Source organism: Diceros bicornis, chromosome 32, assembly GCF_020826845.1.
Source record: "Diceros bicornis minor isolate mBicDic1 chromosome 32, mDicBic1.mat.cur, whole genome shotgun sequence".
Classification (NCBI taxonomy): domain Eukaryota; kingdom Metazoa; phylum Chordata; class Mammalia; order Perissodactyla; family Rhinocerotidae; genus Diceros; species Diceros bicornis.
In genome coordinates, this window is record NC_080771.1 from 19,919,120 (window position 1) to 19,938,268 (window position 19,149).

At 51.8% G+C, this 19,149-nt stretch overlaps 2 protein-coding genes across 7 annotated transcripts in view; one reads left to right on the top strand and one right to left on the bottom strand.

The window, feature by feature from the left end:
- The window catches only part of NFATC3 (nuclear factor of activated T cells 3), a 126,891-nt gene extending 119,566 nt beyond the window's left edge, over nucleotides 1-7,325 (top strand). For 3 of the 5 annotated variants that reach the window (XM_058528084.1, XM_058528083.1, XM_058528087.1), the window contains exon 10: nucleotides 4,226-7,325. In XM_058528084.1, coding sequence (XP_058384067.1) covers nucleotides 4,226-4,347 — 122 coding nt within the window. In that variant the 3' untranslated portion in view covers nucleotides 4,348-7,325. The remainder of the gene's footprint in view (nucleotides 1-4,225) is intronic. The other 2 variants (XM_058528086.1, XM_058528085.1) reach the window with 1 other exon arrangement.
- Nucleotides 7,326-7,836: 511 nt separating this feature from the next.
- ESRP2 (epithelial splicing regulatory protein 2) lies at nucleotides 7,837-14,010 on the bottom strand. Of its 2 annotated transcripts, none has more exons than XM_058528091.1 (15): nucleotides 13,647-14,010; nucleotides 13,430-13,558; nucleotides 11,797-11,910; nucleotides 11,570-11,684; nucleotides 11,109-11,207; nucleotides 10,833-10,887; nucleotides 10,653-10,760; nucleotides 10,445-10,577; nucleotides 10,320-10,362; nucleotides 9,846-10,147; nucleotides 9,520-9,732; nucleotides 9,215-9,413; nucleotides 8,901-9,087; nucleotides 8,430-8,595; nucleotides 7,837-8,353 (listed from the first exon to the last, which is right to left on the bottom strand). In XM_058528091.1, exons 1-15 carry the CDS (start codon nucleotides 13,842-13,844, stop codon nucleotides 8,264-8,266), a joined length of 2,151 nt encoding a protein of 716 aa, XP_058384074.1. In that variant the 5' UTR covers nucleotides 13,845-14,010; the 3' UTR covers nucleotides 7,837-8,263. The 2 variants fall into 2 exon arrangements, with proteins under 2 accessions (XP_058384074.1, XP_058384073.1); XM_058528090.1 differs by having other exon boundaries at nucleotides 10,653-10,763.
- Between the last annotated feature and the right edge of the window lie 5,139 nt (nucleotides 14,011-19,149).

Here is a 19,149-nt window from a genome sequence, read left to right on the forward strand (position 1 = left end):
TAGAAGGATGTGCAACTATGACATACAACTATCTACTGGGGCTTTGGGGGAGAAAAAAAAAAGGAGGAGGATTGGCAATAGATGTTAGCTCAGAGCCGGTCTTCCTCAGCAAAAAGAGGAGGATTAGCATGGATGTTAGCTCAGGGCTGAACTTCCTCACAAAAATAAATAAATAAAATAAAGAAAAAGGTGGGTTTCATGGTAGCCTGAAATATCTCTTAAGTTGCCATCTTTGGAAAGCGATAAGTGATAGGAAAAGATGACTTGAAGTGAGCTGAGTACTTGCGTCTATATTTGGCTTTTTGCCACTGCTGTGAGACCTGTCTAAAATAGACACTGTCAAAATCAAAAACACATCCATGTGTTAGTCTTAATAACATTCTCTGGTCTCCTTCCTACCCCACCACCTATTGAACTTGCAATGTACTAGTTCCAAATAGCTTCCAAGTAATTGTATTGAATTAGGATTCATTTATTCAATCATCAGAAATTGATGTTTCCTCAGTAGTAAGATCTTTTCCCTTGGGAGCTCACAGCCTATTTGAAAGACAGATAATGATGATGCTTACTGATAATCTAATGTGATGAGTAATGTTATAGGCCATCCACAGAGATCATGGGCCATCCTTGTGCTGCCTTTTAACATGAGACTAGCCCATAGACCCACATATAGAATCCATACTGAAAACACTGTTCCTTGCTTGTTATGTGGCTTAGAGTAACAGAGGTGCCAAGGGCTGCCTTGTCTATTTATGTCCTCTTTCTATTCTCACTTTATATACCATATAAGAGGTTTTTTTTTAATCTCCATTATACTTATGAGGAAACTGAAGAGAAAACGTATTGTCATGCAAAGCATTCTCATAACTTTTCATTTACATAGAAACTATTCCAGTGAGTTATTTCTAGCAGTCAGGAGTAGATTTAGATTAATTCCATCCTTCTTTGCAAACCATCATGAATGGTCAATAAATCCTAGCCTGGCAAATTGACTTAAAAAGCATCCTCTGTCTGACAAAGACCTTCATAAATCTGTACCAATGACCTTCAAAACTTGGTCTCAATTAGTGATTATTAGCTCCCCAGCACTGATTAATCTTCACTCTTTTGTAACTAGATTCCTTTAGCTTCTAGTCCCTACTACTTTACTATTCTATATTAAATACTAACTACAGTTAAGCCAAATCTTCATCCTTCATTTCTTTGCCCTTCTGAGTACTGCCACTTGAAAATTTGTCTGTTGACATAAAACCACAGACTTCTTCAGTTGAAAGAGATCTTAATAGTTTAACACCATCATTGTATAGAAAAGGAAATGAAGTCTTAGATGTGTGAAATAATTTGTCCAAGGACACACATGGAGTTAGTGTCAGAGCCTGCATTCAAACCAAACCTAATTTCTAGGCCACTTCTCTGCTTACATATTTGCTTTCCCAGGTCCTATCTTCTTATTAGAGCACAGTGTTACCTCCACTCGTTTTCAGCCTTCTGCTCTCTGGTTGAACTGTAAAACTTCTCCCATGCTTCCAGGTCTCTAGTATGAAGATGCCTAAATGTCTTCTAGTCTCTTGCCACAGGATTTTTCCATTTGGATGTTCTAATGTCCAATTCCAATTTCAGACCTAATGTACCACCTTCCTTTAAATTCCTCCTCAGCTTATTTCCAGTAGTGACAGCACCATTCTTCCTAGACTCAACACCTTGGTGGTGGTGGTGAATCAGTCCTTCTTACCTCTCTCTCTCTTCTTACTATCACCACCCTCACTCTCCATCCCCTGCTATCACCACATTTGTCCAGGTACTTTTCATTTTGTTTGTCTAAATTATTTCTCTGCTCTACTCTTTTGGCCTCCAAGAAGTGACATATTTTGAAGCTGATGCCACCATTAACTAAGCAAATTATGTGAACTGTCAAAGCCTCAGTTATCCAATCTGTAAAGTGGGGTAATAGTAGTGATCTTAAAATGTTGTAAAAATTAATTGAAATAAGATATAAAAGTTCAGTTGTAAAGTCTAACCCATAGATGCTCAATAAATATTTGTGGAATGAATAAATATTAGTTCCTTCTCTTTATAGCCATAATGAGTATATGAGTTTGAAGGATTTTCTTTCTTAACCACCTAAAAGATTCTTAACTGTAAAAGATGTTAATACTCAAAGATTTTTTTAAAGTGATTGTTAGTGTCTCCTTTGCTATGATCCCATCAGATTCTAAGTATAGAATTTTTTTTGTCTTGGTATATTTTTGTTTATAACAGCTGCATTGAGATATAATTTATTACTATAAAATTCACTTTTGAAAATATACAATTCATTGGTTTTTAGTATATTCACAGAGTTTTGCTACCATCACCACTATCCAATTTTAAAACATTTTCATTACTCCAAAAAGAAATCTCATACCTGTTAATAGTCATTCGCCATTTCTTCATCCCCATAACTCCTGGCAACCACCTGTCTATTTTCTGTTTGTATGGATTGGCCTGTTCTGGCCAATTTATACAAGTGGAATCAAACAATATATGACCTTTTTTCTTTGGCTTCTTTCACTCAGCATAATGTTTCAAGGTTCATCCTTGTTGTATTGTGTATTAGAACTTCATTCCTTTTTAAGATTTTTTATTTATTTATTTTTCCCCCCAAAGCCCCAGTAGATAGTTGTATGTCATAGCTGCACATCCTTCTAGTTGCTGTATGTGGGACGCGGCCTCAGCATGGCCGGAGAAGCGGTGCGTCGGTGTGCGCCCGGGATCCGAACCCGGGCCGCCAGCATCGGAGCGTGCGCGCACTTAACCGTGCGCGCACTTAACCGCTAAGCCACGGGGCCGGCCCTGAACTTCATTCCTTTTTAAGGCTGAATAAATGCTCCATTGTATGGATAGACTACATTTTGTTTATCCATTCATCACTTGGTAGACAGTGGGGTTGTTTCTACTTTGGGGCTATTATGAATAATGCTGCTATGAACATTCAAGTACAAGTTCTTATGTGGATATGTTTCCAGTTCTCTTGAGTATATACCTAGGAGTAGAATTAGTATAGAATCTTTAGTTGATAAAGCAAAGACTTTTCATTTTAGAGCAGAGTTCTCATGGTGAGAGAACTAAAGGTTCTTATTTGGGGAATTTGTGGTGTTTCCTTCAGTATTAGTTCCTTAAGATGGAAATTCTTTGCACTGGACCTCACAGAACACTATGCTCCCTGAGGTGCTTGGCACATCATAGAAACCAACAGAAGAGCAAGAGCCTTTTCTTTCTTTCTTTTTTTTTAATTTTTATTTATTTATTTTTCCCCCAAAGCCCCAGTAGATAGTTGTATGTCATAGCTGCACATCCTTCTAGTTGCTGTGTGTGGGACGCGGCCTCAGCATGGCCGGAGAAGCAGTGCATCCGTGCGCGCCCGGGATCCGAACCCGGGCCACCAGTTAGCGGAGCGCATGCACTTAACCGCTAAGCCACGGGGCTGGCCCAAAGAGCCTTTTCTTAAAGGATCAGAAACAATACAAATGCCCCACATAATAAAAGATGCTTGTATTAGCATGGGGTAACAAAATAACCCCCAAATCTTAATGGTTTACTCTTATTAAAGCATTTATTTTCATTCACTTTATATACAAATTACACTGCAAGAATCAGAGAGGGAAAACTCTCCTCAAGGGATGCAAATTAAGGAAAAGTTAGATTAAGGTGAACACATTTCAAAAATATCCTGTCTTGGGCCGGCCCTGTGGCTTAGCGGTTAAGTGCACACGCTCTGCTGCTGGCGGCCCCGGTTCGGATCCTGGGCACGCATCGACGCACCGCTTCTCCGGCCCTGCTGAGGCTGTGTCCCACATACAGCAACTAGAAGGATGTGCAGCTATGACATACAACTATCTACTGGGGCTTTGGGGGAATAAATAAATAAATTATACAAAATATATATATGTATCCTGTCTTTTGCTAGAACATGAGCCTGTACAGTGAGGGTAAGAATGTTTCTCTGTTCTCTCAGCCATCCCCCTTCCCAACCCAAACTGAAATGAAAGCGAGATAAAGAGAGGTCTGGAACAGCTTATGGAATGGCGTATCTGTTCAGCTCAGGAGCAGGCTTCAAGCACTGCCTTTACTTTTATAGAAAGCCATGAAAAGGGAACAGATGTCTTTGAAGTAGAGCTCAGCATTGAGCATCATATGGTCAGTCATGCAGAGGTCACTAATCCTTATCCCTTTTCTTGTTTTTCAGTGAACGAGATAATTGGGAGAGACATGTCCCAGATTTCTGTTTCCCAAGCAACAGGAGCGAGCAGGCAGGCTCCCCTCCCGGGTCCCGATTCCCTGGATTTAGCAAGATCCGACGGGCTCTGACAGTGCTCACTGCAGCCTTGTGTCCACCACCATGTACTTCTCAGCATGTTTCTATCCTTGGACCTTGGGTTTCCAACTCTGTGGCCTTCAGGACTGGCGCCAGGAGTTGGGATCACTGTGTGTGGGGAAAGGAGCATTCCTCCACCTCAGGCCTTGGGTAGATTTTGTAAAAGAATAGGAGCAGCATAGGCTTTTTGAGCTTTGGGGAAATGAGCTTTGCGTTTTATATTTAAATGGGATACGTTTATATGATGGGTGCTTTGAGTGTGAATGCAGCAGGCTCTCCTCCATTTTAGAGGTGCTGCCTTTGCAGGTGACCTGGTTGCTTAGCTAGGATTGGTGATTTGTACTGCTTTGTGGTCATCTGAAGGACCCTTTAGCTTTTATGATATTTTTAAAATAGGAACTTTTGATAAAACCTTCCAGAGGCAAACATAAAAGAAAAAAAAATTCTCCTAAGCCCACACCTATGCCTCAGAAACTCAGCATGTGTCCTGAAGCCTTTCATAGATTTATAGGAAATAAAGCCAAATGTAGCTCATACTTCTTTGTAAAAGTAAACAGATAAAATAAGAAGAGATCATTCCAATCATTGAAGTGTTGGAATATAAAACGACATTCCAGAGCATAGCCTTTTTGTAACTTTCTAGGTAATCTTCCTGCAATCTCTCCATACTGACTCTGTTGAAATTGCTTTTTTCCCTCGGGGCCTTGGGTAAGATAGCTACAAGTAAGGTGACTTTGAAAGGTGGGGTTTTTAGCTTGGTAGCTTTCATTTCCTGCTGTCCTACAAACAAGTAGGCTGTGGAGTGCTCTCCCCTTTTTTGTCCTCTGGTCCCAGACCTTTTCCAAGTGGGAGCATCTGCGTTTGGCTGCTCTGTAATCTGGGAAGCCACAGTCTCATGATCACTTAGGCAAATTTGCTGGTTCTGACTTGTCTCTAGAGGCCAGGCTGTGTCAGAAGCTAAGCATAAATGAGCTATGCTTCAGGAGAGGAGCAGAGAAAACGCAGGACCCCAGATGGGAAGCTTTTAAGATTCACACTGGCATGGAAAGCGTATTCCTCATTCTGTTTACAGCCTAAAATGATTCTGGCCTACCCTATCCCCTTTGCATGGCCTCAAAACCAGCCTTTTCCCAGAAAGGCTGTCAGGCAAATCCAGAAATGAGGTAGCATCATACACCTGACCCTCCACACCAAAGATGCCCTGGTGCTGCTGCTGGTGAGGCTGGCGCCCAAGGCAGGAGCCAGCAAGAAACTTCAGCCTGCTGTCTACCAAAGGAGGTGCCCAAATTGGGTGCTTTTTTTCAAAACCCGCTCTTACCCCTCCCCTTAATGGGATTGGTTACCTGTTCCAAGGCCTGGGCCTATTTCAAAGCCCCTGAAGTTTGCAGTATGTATTCAAATGAAATGATGTACTTTCATTTATTCAGGAAGCAAATTTTTTGAGTGCCTACATGTGAGACAGTGTGCTGGGCTGGTCAAAGGCTTGATGCTGTTATTCCAGGGGATTGTGGGTCCTAGATGCCAGCATTCTCTAGTGAGGCCTGGGTGGAAGAAGCCAGCTCATTGCCCATCACCTCTAACCAACAGGAGCTGTTGACCCAGGATGAGAAAGTATGGTCTTTTTTTTCTTTAAACCATGGTGTTTTAGATTTCTCTTCTAAAACTAGTTAGAGAAAAACTAGTTAGAGAAAAATATCCTTCAGCAAATCACTCTGGTCCCTCTTGGAGCTGGGTGTTTTCATCTTTTCTTTGAAAGTGAATTTTGTGTCACAGAGTGTAGATAGTGAGATTTGCTTCAGGGCCTGTGGTTGGAAGCCCACAGCTTCCCTTGGAGGAGTTGTGGGAGGCTGGCCCCTGAGATAAAGTTCCAGAGAGCTGGCCAGACTTGCCTCCACCCTCTTGTCCCTGGTGTAGCTGCCTCACATGAGGTTCTTGCAAGACATCCCCTTGCAAGACCCTTTGGGGGTTGCTCTGCTGCCCTCAAAAATAAAAACCTCTATGATCCAGAGTTGCTATGCACCAGATTTTGATGCCTTTTAAATACCTTGATGCCTATAGCACTAGAAATGCTTTCTTATTTAAAATAAAAGTTAAATTTTAAAATAGAGCATTGTATACTATGTAAGCAGTTTTGTATCAGCTTTGTAAAAGTCAGTTATGTTTTGGCTTTGTAGGTAGACTTAAATTTTTACGCAACACAGGGGTGTTAAAGCACACATCCAACAGCAACTAGAAGGATGTGCAACTATGAACATACAACTATCTACTGGGGCTTTGGGGAGAAAAAGGGGGAAAAAAAAAGGAGGAGGATTGGCAATAGATGTTAGCTCAGGGCCGGTCTTCCTCAGCAAAAAGAGGAGGATTGGCATAGATGTTAGCTCAGGGCTGATCTTCCTCACACACACACACAAAAAGCACATTCATTGGACTATGCAAATTGATTTCTAGTAGCAGCACTGAGCAACGGGGCATGTGCTAGCACCCACCCCTTCCGCCTCCAACCTGTACTAGATCTTGGGTTGAGGAATGGGATGAACAGCCTTTTGCTTACTGGAGATGCACAGAGAAACATGACTGAAAACAGCTTTAAAAGTCACAGATGTCTTCAGGTTCATATGTGGTGCTGCTGCCTGGGGTGCAACCCACCCCCACCCAGGGGTAGCCACTATCACCAGAGCTCTGCTGAGTCTGGCTGTGAAGCTCTGTTTTTGATATTCATAACAGATGTTCATCTTTAAGGCTCAGAAGGGCTCAAGTTGAAACCTTGTATTTTATAAAATGGATGTTCAGTTAAGGAACTGGTTCTCAGTTATGTTTACAGCACTTGGGATTGTGTTTGCTTGTACATTTTGTATTTTAAAACCTTTTAGAGGAGGACAGTGCTCCTTACACGAATACAAAGGGAAGAGCCAGCAATTCAGGCTCCTCAGTTAACAGTGCTGAAATAATAAATGGTGACAGGTCAACAGTCTCCTTGAAATCTGCCTGAGTTTTCCTCCGTCTGGGGCTGGTGTGGAGCCCCTCACTTCGGGGGGGCCAAAGCCAAGGGCACTTTGGCTTTTAAAAAGTCTACTTGGTTAGGAACCTTTGTTTATTTTACAGAGGAGAAGGTAGAATTCCAAATTCCTTCTGAAGCTTCAGTTCTGCACCCTCTAATGGGTGCAAAGGACATTCCATAGTGTCTGCTGAGTTCAGGACAATTGGCCTGCCCAAGGTGTGCATAAAAAGTAGGCATCAAGTCCCCTTTTAAAATTCAAGCCTGAGTTTTTGTGTGAGGGCCTCCTGCCCCCTAGTGTCCTCTGGGGAACTGCAGTACAGTCCATCAAAAACAGCCTGTGATTTTGCCATCTGATATTCCTTGTGCCAAACTGGAGAGGGGCTAGCTCCCCTGGCACAACGTGGCCTCTGAGGTCCAAGTATCCTGGGGGCTGAGGCCAGTGCTCTCTGCCTCCCTGCCCCCCACCAGAAGGGACAGGGGAAGGTAGAACATTGGGATCTTTACTCAGAAGCTCCCAAGAGTCATACATTGAAGGCATCAGGGCTTATATTTTTAAAAAGAAAGCAAGCCTGCTGTGGATGTCAGCCCCACACAATCTGTGGGCATGGGCCATAGCCAGAACAAGACCAAAGGCTCTCTGGGTGCTACTCAGGAGGCCCAGATCAGGCCATCAGGAGCAGGGTAGCACCATTCTAGCCCCCGCCTTGCATGCAGGGTCCAGCCATCATCTTTGGTGTGAACAGGCAGAGCAATAAGTGAGGGATGGAGCTGGGGCTTGAGCTCCTCTGGGTGCCTTCTGAGAGCTCTGACAAGCCAGAAAGAAGCCACCAGGTTGAGAGCGCTGGTTCTCTGGACGCAGGAGACATGTTAGCTGAGGACATCAGCCAGCTCTTACCTCCTGGCTTCCTCACCTACAAACACACCCACTCTTTGGGGGCCTGTAGCACAGTGCGAGGCGGGTCACCAACAGGCATCAGACTGGTGTAGTCATCAGGGGCTAGCTGCAGAAGGGACAGAGATTTAGGGCAGGGAGCTCCAGGCTCAGCCAGGTCCCCAAGCCCTCCAGCCACACCTCACCTGGTAGGCTTGGAAGACGCTGAGCAGATCCTTCATACCAGTTGTATATGGGACACCCTGCATACGGACCAGAGCTCCCGGCTGGGACAACACTGAGGTGGGAGCAGAGGCCAGGGCAGCAGGGGGTGTGGTGAGGTAGCCCACAGTGGTGGGAGAAACGGGGGGGCTACGGTGGAAGAGGCAGGGGTTCAGTAGTGCAGTCTCATCCATGGCCTAGACCAAGACCTGCCTCCCTCTTCCCTTGCCTCTGCTTTGTACTTAGTTCACTTCCTGCTCTCTAAAACCCCTGCCTCTACAGTCATCTCCATTCTAGTTTATAGATGGCATCAGCCAGCCCACACCTGTCGTCTATTCAGAATAAAGTCCAAGCTCCAGCAGACCTTGGGTTATCTGGCTCAGGAAGGGGATCATGACCCTCCTCCAAACCAGAACAAGGGGCAAGACTGTAGAGTTCTCTTAGCAGCAGGGTACCTGGGGTAGTAAGCTGTGTAGTTCATGTAGAGTTGAGTGGCTGGCCCTGGGTAATAGGCAACGGGGGTGGGGGCAGCAGGCACCCTGGCAGCAGGGAGCAGTGCTGAAGAGGGATACAGAGCTGCTGTCTCGGTGGGAATGAGTGTTGGGGTGGCCTGGAAGGTGGCGTAGGCAGGTGGTGAGAGACCTAGAGGCAGAGGTAGAGAGTGCATCTGCATTGCCATCTGATGGTAAGCGCAGCATTGCCCTGGGTGGGGCAGCCAGAAGGGTGACCCCGACATGCCTCCTTCTTCCCCAGCCCCTGGGACACTCACAAGGCAGCTTGCAGGGTGGAGGGGACATGCCACTGCGGCCCAAGGTGCCACCCATTAGCACACGGCTCATCTCCTCTGTGGAGCAGGGGACCACCTCCACGTAGCGTTCTTTCATGACTTTCTTATGGCAACGCTGAGCAGCAGCTAGGGCCCGCTCTGCTGATGTCATCTGGATGAAGGCATCGCCTGATGGCCGGCCCTGTGTACACTGTCTTGTAAGCAGTCGATCGTGTGCAAGAGTGCCTTACTCCCAACCACACACCTCTCCCTAACTATGTGTGTCCCCCTGCTGGCAACAGCCTCACCTGCTGGTTGAGCACCATGTGCACACCCTGGGGCCGGATGTCAGCTGCTGCCTCCCCGAGAAAGCTTAGGATGTCTTCAATGGTGGCTGTATAGGGCAGGCCTCGAAGGCGTACACAGTCTCTCCCGGTCCCAGCTGCCAGTGGAAAGGGGATGGGCAGCAGTGGAGCAGTCACTGTGGGAAGGAGTGGGCTGGATGCATAGCGGTTCAGGACCTAGTAAGGAAGGCAGCAACAGGCTGGTCATGCCAAGTAGGGCAGGGCCACAGGGGATGGAAGGGGCACCCTAGAGAAGCACATAGGGGAGTGGGGAAGCCCTGGCTGCTCACCTGCTGCACCTCAGCTGCAGTACTCCGGAAGAGTTCAATGTATCGCTTACCCAGCATGCCCTTGTGCCTGCGCAGTGCAGCCTGTGCCAGTTCCTCACAGGCAAAGAGGGCAAAGGCATCACCAGTGGGCCGGCCGTCAGGGTGGCGCACAAAGAGCAGCCCATCGGCACCCTCAGTCACTGGGCACTCTGGCCCCAGGAAGCCTAGCACGTCTGCTGGCCCAGCAGAGAAGGGCAGTCCCCGCAACCGCAGGATCACTTGGTCTTCCCGTGACAGGAAACGAGCCACTTCTAGTGATGTGCCTTGGTGGAGGGGATGGGAGTCAGCATGGAAATCACCTACTGACTTAATTTGTGCCCTTCCAAATACCCACCCACACCTGACACACTGGGGAGCAGAAAAGCAAGGGGCAGTGGGAAGTGGGACACAGACCAAGAACCAGGAGGAGCTATGTGTGGTTGGGAGCACACTCACCCCCTGCGATCTTTACAAACTCTTCTCCTGTTGCTTTATATACCTGTGGGTACAGTATATACCGTGGGTCTCAGGCCTGGCCGGCCTCAGCTCTGCCCTGCTCCACTCCCAGCCCAAAGCCCCACCTCAATATAGCGGACACCCATGTGGTGCTTGTGTCTCTGCAGCGCTAGGTCCCGCTGCTCGCTGTCCACAAAGCGGATGAGGGCCTCACCATTTCTGCGGCCCTGGGCGTTGAGGCAGAGTGCTACACCACCCCTGCGGAGCCAGTGCTGCGTTAGTGCCTTTTGGGTAGGCCTGCCCTCCTGGGCCCACCCATCCTGCCATATTCACCTGGCAATGTTGAGACCTTTGAAAAAGCGAGCCACATCCTGGTCTGATGACTGCCAGGGCAGCCCACGAGCCCGAACCACAGTCTCACTGTCCACCACGTCTGCCTTGCTGCTGTGGGGGCAGAGCAGAGGGTCAGAGTTGTCCAGCTGTTGTCACCCCCACCCCTGCCCCCACACTCACCAAGGCCCTGTCTCGTATTTCTGCTTTACCACCTCAGGCTTCAAAAACAATTGACCTGAGAGGAGATGGCATTGGGGTCAGCAGGGTCTGGTGGAGGGGGGTCTCCCCACCAAGCTCTGCAAAAAGAGGACAGTTGAGGGGGATAAGCAGGTGACAAAGGGGCTTCCACTTTGTGGTCTCTCAGAGAAGGTAACAAGTGGGAAAGGGAAGTTTGAGGAAATAACAGGCATTCACTCTGCCCTGAGAGCAGGTGACAGGTAGTGAGGGGAAACTTACCACTGGGCCCTTCAGTCAGGTGGAGGATGACAGCTACCATTGTCTTCACTTCCCAGACCCCAAAATCATCCTCTGTGGCATCCGTCTCCAGCCCCAAGTCTATGAGCAGAGAAATAGCAATGAGGAAATCCCAGCATGAGAGGCCCTGGGGCAACCAGCATCAGCGCTACTCCTGGTCCCATCTAGGCCCAAGTTCCCTACACAGACACATGGAAAATCCCAGCAAACACATTTGTTCTGGCCCAGCTCATGTATGCCCTTAGAGATCCCCAGCCCAGACATATGTTGACATATCTCCACATTCCAAATGCACGCCAGCACAGACACAGAGACGTGCACTCAAGGACTCAGCAGATAATGTAAACTTGCAGTGTGTTCACATAACCCACCAGCATGTGCATACTCAGACACATACAGCCTACAGCCGCCCTTCCACCCTAACCCTGCTGGGTCACAGATACCCTGTGCCATGGTGGCCACAGTGAGGTCCCTGGCAGGGTGGGCACTCGGGTGCTGCACATGGAACTCTCTGCGGAGGTCGTAGAAGGAGAAGAAGGTGTCGGGGAGCACCAGGTTCTGGGGGCACACGGGAGAGAGGATGAATGGACGGAACTGAACTGCCCTGCCCACCTCCACAACAATGGGGGTCCTGGGAACCCTACCCCCTGTTGTGCCCTCAGTGGCATACCTTCCTGGAGGCCTCAGGGTGCAGGACCTGTCGCAGCAGCTGCTGCCCATCAGTGCAGAGCACGTAGGGGCCCCCGCCTAGCAGAGCCACATCCCCGCTCACCAGCTGTGAGAACTGGGGATAGAGAGTGGGGAGAGAGCAGACTCATAGCTGGGTGGACAGGAGGAGGGAGCGCTCAGGCTGCAAAGCTGGTTCAGCCAGATGTTCAGCCCTAGCATGCCTGGGGAGGAGGTAGCCACGCCTCTTGCGCCTGGCTCCATGTCCCCCTTCGCCCCCAGTTCACTGTCACCTTCTCCAGGCCAAGTGGAGGCAGTCATATATCACCCAAGGCCCCATCACACACACTGGAGAAGTCTGGAGTGGGGCCAGAGCAAACACCTGGTGGAGAGGGACAAGCAGGTGGGAAGGGGCGGGGCAAAGCAGGTTAAACCTGTCCCTGACCAGGCACCACCCTCAGACAAGTGGGGGAGGCCCAGTCCTGCCTGAGGCCCAGCCAGCTCATGGTCAACGGCAGCCCCGCCTCCAGGTCTGACCAACCGAGGAGCAGAGAAACTCCAAGGACAGAACTCCACACCTGGACACCAGAAGCAGCATGAGCTTTGACCCACACTCTATCGACCAGCTGGCACTGAGCTGTTTGCTCATGGAGGGGGTGGCACTCCTGAAGCTGCCCAGCCCCTCCCCCAGCCTCCATCCGTGATGGAGAACAGATATAAACACTAAGCATAGACCCAGGAACCTACCACCCACAACATTACAATCTGAGGCTGGTGGAGCAAGGCAACGCAGCTCTCCTTCAGCACAATCCCCAACTGGTGCCTAGCCTGGGAACCCTTCTGGAACAGACTCAGGTTCAACATCTTTGTGCCTCCGTTTCCTCATCAGGAATCACCAGAGTTGTTGGAAAATGAAAGAATTTGTGCGTTTAAAGCACTTAACACTCATTACACTCAAGAGGCAGGCACAGGGTGAGCGCAGTAATGCAGATAAGAAAAAGAAAACAGCAATGGGAACCGCCTCCCACTTCAGCCAGGGCCAGGAGGCACCCTAGGCCTTTGCACTCAGGAGGCAGGTAGCCTCCAGGCGGGGTCGGACAGCGCCCACGCCTGGACAGCCGGCCGGGACAGGCCTAGACGAGCAGCTTACACCTGGCGGCGTCTGCCTCTGGGGCAGACACCGCCCTACACCCCCGCTCCAGCGTCTCCCAGGCGGGTGGGTGGCCAAGGACGCAGGCAGCAGGGACCATGACTTATCGCCAAGTCCAGGCCCCTCGGCCCTTTCGGCTTCCGGCTGCTGTTCTGGGAGACCTGGCGGGTCAGGTCTCTGACCTGACGTCAGCCTCGCTCCCTCGCCGGCCGGGTACTCTGGGAGGGGTCTCGCAGGCTCCATGCCCACCCCCTCAGTAGAAGTGGATCCCTGGAAAGGTTGAAAAATAAGACGCCCCCAGGAATGGTCGGCACAGACGGACACACGCACACGCGGGAGTCGCTGAAAGTTTCAAACAACAGGAACCCGTCCTACTGCCCGGGCCAGTTGGTCGCGGCGCGGCAGGCCTGCCTTCTGTCTCCTCTCCCGCCAGGAAATATCCCAGCGGCTCGGCCGTGCCTCCACTCACCCCGGCCCCGGCGCTTACCTGCTGCAGCACCTTGTCCAGTGGCTCGGCCCGCGCCAGACTGTCGGTGCTCAGGCCGCTCGCCTCGCGGCACTGCGAGCTCAGTGCAGCCGCCTCGGCGCGAACCAGTGATTTGTGCAACGTCCCCACCTGCGAGTGGCGGGGAAAACCTATCGACCACTGCGCCCCTCGGATCCTGAAGTTCCCTGGGGACCCCACCGCCCCCTTTCCACCCTACCTGGCGGCTCCGCGGCTCCACCACTTGCCAGACTAGGAGGATTAAGTCGGTCTCGTCGGAGCCCAGGTCCGGCCCCAGCGCACCAGCCGTGGCCCCGAACAGTACGACCAGGGGTCCAGGCCCGGGGACGGGGGCGGCGGCGGAGTCTGAGGCGGGGTTCGGGCCCGGGGGCGGTGGCTGGGGTGGCGGCGGAGTCATGGCCGCAGAGGAAGGGGGCGCTCGGCCAGATACACGCGAACGGACGAGGTGCACGCACGCACCGACCGACGGCAGACGCGGATCAGGTTGGGCGGGACACCGTGTGTCGGGGGCGGCACCTGCGGCCCGGCTGGCGCAGTGGGAGCTGCTGAGACCCGCCCTCTCTGGGCGAGTTACCTGTCGGTTCCGTCGGTCACGTGACCGAGGGCGGCCCCGGGAACCGTGGGGGAGGGCCGCTAGAACCTAGCCTGGGACGCGCGCGCTCACACGCCCTGCCTGGGCGCGCGCTCAGGGCAGGGACTCCCACTCCCCAGCCGGCCCAATCTGACTTCGAAGGCGACCCCATTCCTCCCCGACTCCCCAACATGAGGCCTCCGCCAAGGAAAGTGCAAAACTATGGGCCTTCTCCAGTCCCTAAGGGTCACATGAGACTTGTGAAAATAACCAAGAGGCCGTCTAGGGGCTGTGGGGGTCACGACGGCCGATCTGGGGCTGAAAGAAGTCACTAAGGGTCAAAGGGAGCGGTGAGCGTTACCGGGTATCACCCAGAGGCCTGTGGGGGAATCACCAGAGGTCGACTGGGGGAGGGGAGGGCGGCGGGGATCACCAGAGTCGTGGGGCGGGATCTGGGAGGTGTCACCACAAGTCACAGGGCAGGGCTTGTCCACACATGTGCGAAAACCGGGCCTTAGCCTGGCTCCAGGGAGTGCCCGCGGTGCCAAAGCGCGGTCGTTGTGGGCCGGAGGTGCTCAGCCCTAGGTGCGGGAGAAGGAAGACGCGCCCCCGCTCCCGCAAGTCCCGAGAGGGGCACTCCTAAACAGGGCTGAGCCGGATAGTCAGGGACTGAAGCGTCATCCCTACCCCACGTGGGGCTCCCGCCTGTTTTCGTCGCACTCCCCCCTTGATGACGCGCCCGTTGCCTGAAGATGTGAGCGCACTGGTGGGTGCGGGCTAGCGGCGAATGTGTACATGTGCGCGTGCAGACTGCAGATCCTCCACCTCTTCTCCATCAGGGACCAGCAACTCAACTCGGACAGTCCGCGTGGAAGGCTCTCAGCACCCTTCCGCCCCGTCGAACTTGGTGAGGCTCCTTTACCGCGCGTTTCCAGGCTTCCCGAACTTCTCCAAATTCTCCCATTTATGTGACTGACAAACCAAATAAGAATCTGGCGGGAAGAAGAGACTCCAGCCCGGCGGGAGCAGACATGGGCTTGCCAAGCCACAGCCGAAACTGAGGCAGGAGCCGCACCTCGCGATTTCGGAAAAGCTGGGCGCTGCATCCGGACCTTCGGACAATGGAGAGAGCGAAACAGTCCGGGGTGAAGGGGGCGCCGCCGAAGCCTTGTCCACTGAACCCACAGTGTAGCACGTTCCTACTTGACGGATAAAGAGACCGAGGCGTCTGGGATGGAAATGACTCGCGCTAGGACACGGCGGCCGGGAAGGAGTGGGAGGTAGGTAGGCCTTCCAGCAGCTTCGGGCTACGAGCCCGGCCCGTACAACCTTTGGGGGTGTAGGCGGGTGTCAGCGCCCGGCAGCCCCTCTCGGGACCGCCCACCTGGGCGCCTGCCCACTTGTCCCCACCCCCCGGAAGCGCTAAGCCAATTAGGCCCGGGAGGAGGGGGAAACGTCGCTCTTCGGGCCCCGCCCCCTCCAGATAAGCTTGGAATGTCAAATATTTGTTCGCGGGGCGGGGCGCAACAGCGAGGTAAGGCCCTTCCCCCACCCACTTTGGAGCGCGCTTGCGTTAGGCGGAGTCCAGCCTTCCTCCGGGCCACGCCCTTGCAGCCACCTCCTTTCCCTCCCGCACCTCCTGGCTCTCCCAAAACTCCCCTGGTGTGCATCGCTCCCTGTCGGGCTCGTGTCTGCGCTCCTGCTTCTACAGGACAGAACCCCGGCGTCCCTGCCAGGCCATCCGGGCGTCACTTGATCTCGGTCTCACCCTTCCTTGCTCCCCCACCCACTCAATCTCTAGACTTTCGCGCTAGGCCCTTCCCTATTCCTTCAGCGCAGGTCTCCACGCCGGTCCTCCGGGAAGCCTCCCTCTTGAGGTGACCTCTCCAGTGTGGCACATCTGGCCGTCCTGAGCGCATTCCCACTGGAGACCTGTTCATGTGTGTCCAGTTCCCTGCTGAGAAGTGAATCCGAGGCAAGGGGCTGGCAGAGTGGGGGGCAGCTCCCCCAAACCCTCCCCCGCGTCCGGCCGCCCCACCCGCATGACAATTCCCGACTCTTGGACTCTTCTTGAAAAACTGAATTCGTTAAAATAACGTTAGGGCCCCTGCTTTGCTGAGCTCCCTTACTCATCTTCAGATGGGTCCTCCCAGATCACCCATTAATACTAAACCATCCGCACTCCCGTCCCCCAACCGGCTCTCGTATCTCCTTTCCCCCAGCACTAAACCAACTTTTAACACAGTTAATATGTCATTTATTGTCTCCCTACTACACCCCCAGCCACCCACGAGAGCATCAGATCCACTAGGACAGGCTTATCCCCAAAGCCTGGCAGGTAGTAGTTGCTTAAGACTTAGTGAATGAATGGTTATCTAAGCGCTTACTTCGTCTACCTACCGGTATTCCAGCAATAGTAACCTTCCCTGGGGCCACAGGGCCCTTGCACTCGAGTTTCATCTGCGCCCTTTCCTCCCCTCTCAACCCACCCTTGCCCTAGTTACCCCCTGCTCTCCCTCCAGGTTTTCCCCTCTCAAGGCATCTCCCTCCGTAGCAGGGGTCCCCACTGTAGTTTGAGATTTCTGTATTTCACTGATAAATGTCTCCCACCCCCAACCCCACCCCTACTAGGGTTCACGAATTATGAATGAATGAACTGGAGATAAAGTGCGCGAGTGGGCTGAGCAAGGCTCCAACGGCCCAACCGGATGCCTTTCCCAAACCGTACTCCAGGTATTTGGGAGAAAGGAACTTGGTCTTGAGAGCCAGGCCGCAAGCTCCGGGAACCCCACCCTCACCTCGGCCCTTGGAGGCCTGCCACGGAGGCAGCCGGCGCTCCAGCTGAAGGTGCGTGAGGGTACCAGCAGATACAGGGTGAGGATCCTCACGTGGAGCAGGGAGTGCGGCTGTTCTCGTGGACCTCCAGGCCTCTAGGAGTGGTGTAAAAGGGCCCTTCTCCCTCCCTCTGAGGTCAGAAATTATCCCGTTGTAGGAGGTTTATCCCGTTGCTGGGTGCCTGCTGGGGTCGACCGGAGAGATCCACACTCGCCTGCCCAGGCCTATCCCCACCCTTAGCGGCCCAGCGGCTCCAGCTAGGCCAGCTGTTACCCCTCCTTATCTCCTGGGCCTCCAGAGCAGCAAGCGCCCCGGGCTCCCCCCGGGTTCCGATCTCCGCGCCTCTGCGGAATCGCCGCTGAGTACCCACCAGAGGGCGCACTGACTCTGTCTCCTGAACCAGGTGTTGGGGGGCAGGGTGGAGGAGCGTGCACTGGAGAGCTCGACCGTCTTGGGCAACGCTCCAGGACAGACATGAAGGCGGAAGGCCCTTGACACCTCCCCCCCACACCGGCTTGAGAATCTTCCAGGCTCCTTGCTCCCTGGACATAGGCCAAGTTTTTTTTTTTTTTGCAGGGAAAGATTCATAGGCCAAGTTTTTTGTTTTTTGTTTAAATTTTTTGTTTATTGCAGTAACATTGGTTTATAACATTGTATAAATTTCAGGTGTACATCATTATACTTCTATTTCTGCATAGATTACATCATGTTCACCACCCAAATACTAATTACAACCCATCACCACACACATGTGCCGAATTATCCCTTTCACCCTCCTCCCTCCCCTCTTCCCCTCTGGTAACCACCAATCCAATCTCTATGTGTTTGTTTATTGTTGTTATTATCTACTACTTAATGAAGGAAATCATACGGTATTTGACCTTCTCCCTCTGACTTATTTCACTTTGCATAATACCCTCAATGTCCATCCATGTTGTCACAAATGGCTGGATTTCATCATTTCTTATGGCTGAGTAGTATTCCATTGTGTATATATACCACATCTTCTTTATCCATTCGTCCCTTGATGGGCACTTAAGGTTGGTTTTCAGCGCCCTCATCCTCTCTGTTCCACTCTCACCCACCATGTGCTGCAGACACACTGCTGTGATTCTTCAGGTCTCCAGGCTGCTGCATATGCTAAGCACCCTGCCTGGAGCACCCAACTACCTACTCATCCTTTTGTTTTCCTAGCAAACTCCTACTTATCCTTCGAGACCCATCTCTAATAATTCTTCCACCAGGCAGCCTTCCCTGATGCCTAGGCCAGGTTAGATGCCCTGTTTGTTCTTGGCCCCTTGCCCCCAAGGCTCTGTCATGATTAGGGCAGTGGTTGGCCTCTCGTGACTCCAGAGAGGCTCTGGTAGCAGAATAGGAGCCTACTGAGCCATGAGCTTTAGGGAGAATCAGTTGGCTTCCAAATGGGCTCAGCTCGGCTGCTAAACCAGCTCAGAAGCCCTGGTCCTGGTTGGGTTGCCCCAAACCCAGCCACCCACCTGGTCCAGGTAGGGGAGCTTGGAGCTTGGGCGAGGGAGAGGGAATGCAAAGGGCCCGGTAACACAGGAGGGGCAAAGGCTGTTGGCTGGATTCTCACCAAGGAAGAGGAAGATACCACAACTGGCCTGGCTCCTCAGTTTCTGGGTTTATTTCCTCCTCCAGTCTTTGCCCAGAATGTTGCCCTCCACAGGAACACCCTCCTTCTTTCCCAGAACTCACATCCAGCCCTGTGGACCTCTCAGTCCCTTATCTTCTTCTCCAGGTCTGACAAGCACCAAGACCCTATTCTGGAAGTGGGGAGGGTTGTAGAGAAGGGGATGTATCACTCATTCATTCAACATATGTTAAGCACCTGCTTTGTGCCAGGGACTTTGCTGCCCGTGCCACAGTAATAGGACAGGTGAGGGGCTTGCTCTTCCAGCGATTATATTCTAATGGGAGCCAGCCAGTGGTCATGTCTGGGGTGAGGCCTAAATGCAGAACTCAGTTGAGTCCCCAAAAATGGGGGCTACAGAGTGGTCCCACTGCAATAAGTTTAGAAGTCCTGAGAGAGAATGAGGTTGTCCTGTTCTAGGCAGCAAGGAAGCCATTGAGGCTGGGGATGAGATAGCTGGGGAAGAGGGGGAGTGGAAGTTGGGGGAAATGGCCAGTGTACACTGCAGGGTCCTCACACTATGAGTGAGATGCATACGATGAATAGGAGGGTCATGAGTGGGGTTGGGTGGACAGTAATGGCAGCCCAGGCCATCCTGATCCCTACTGTCCCCCCACTCAACCCTTGGCTCTGGACTCCTGTGTG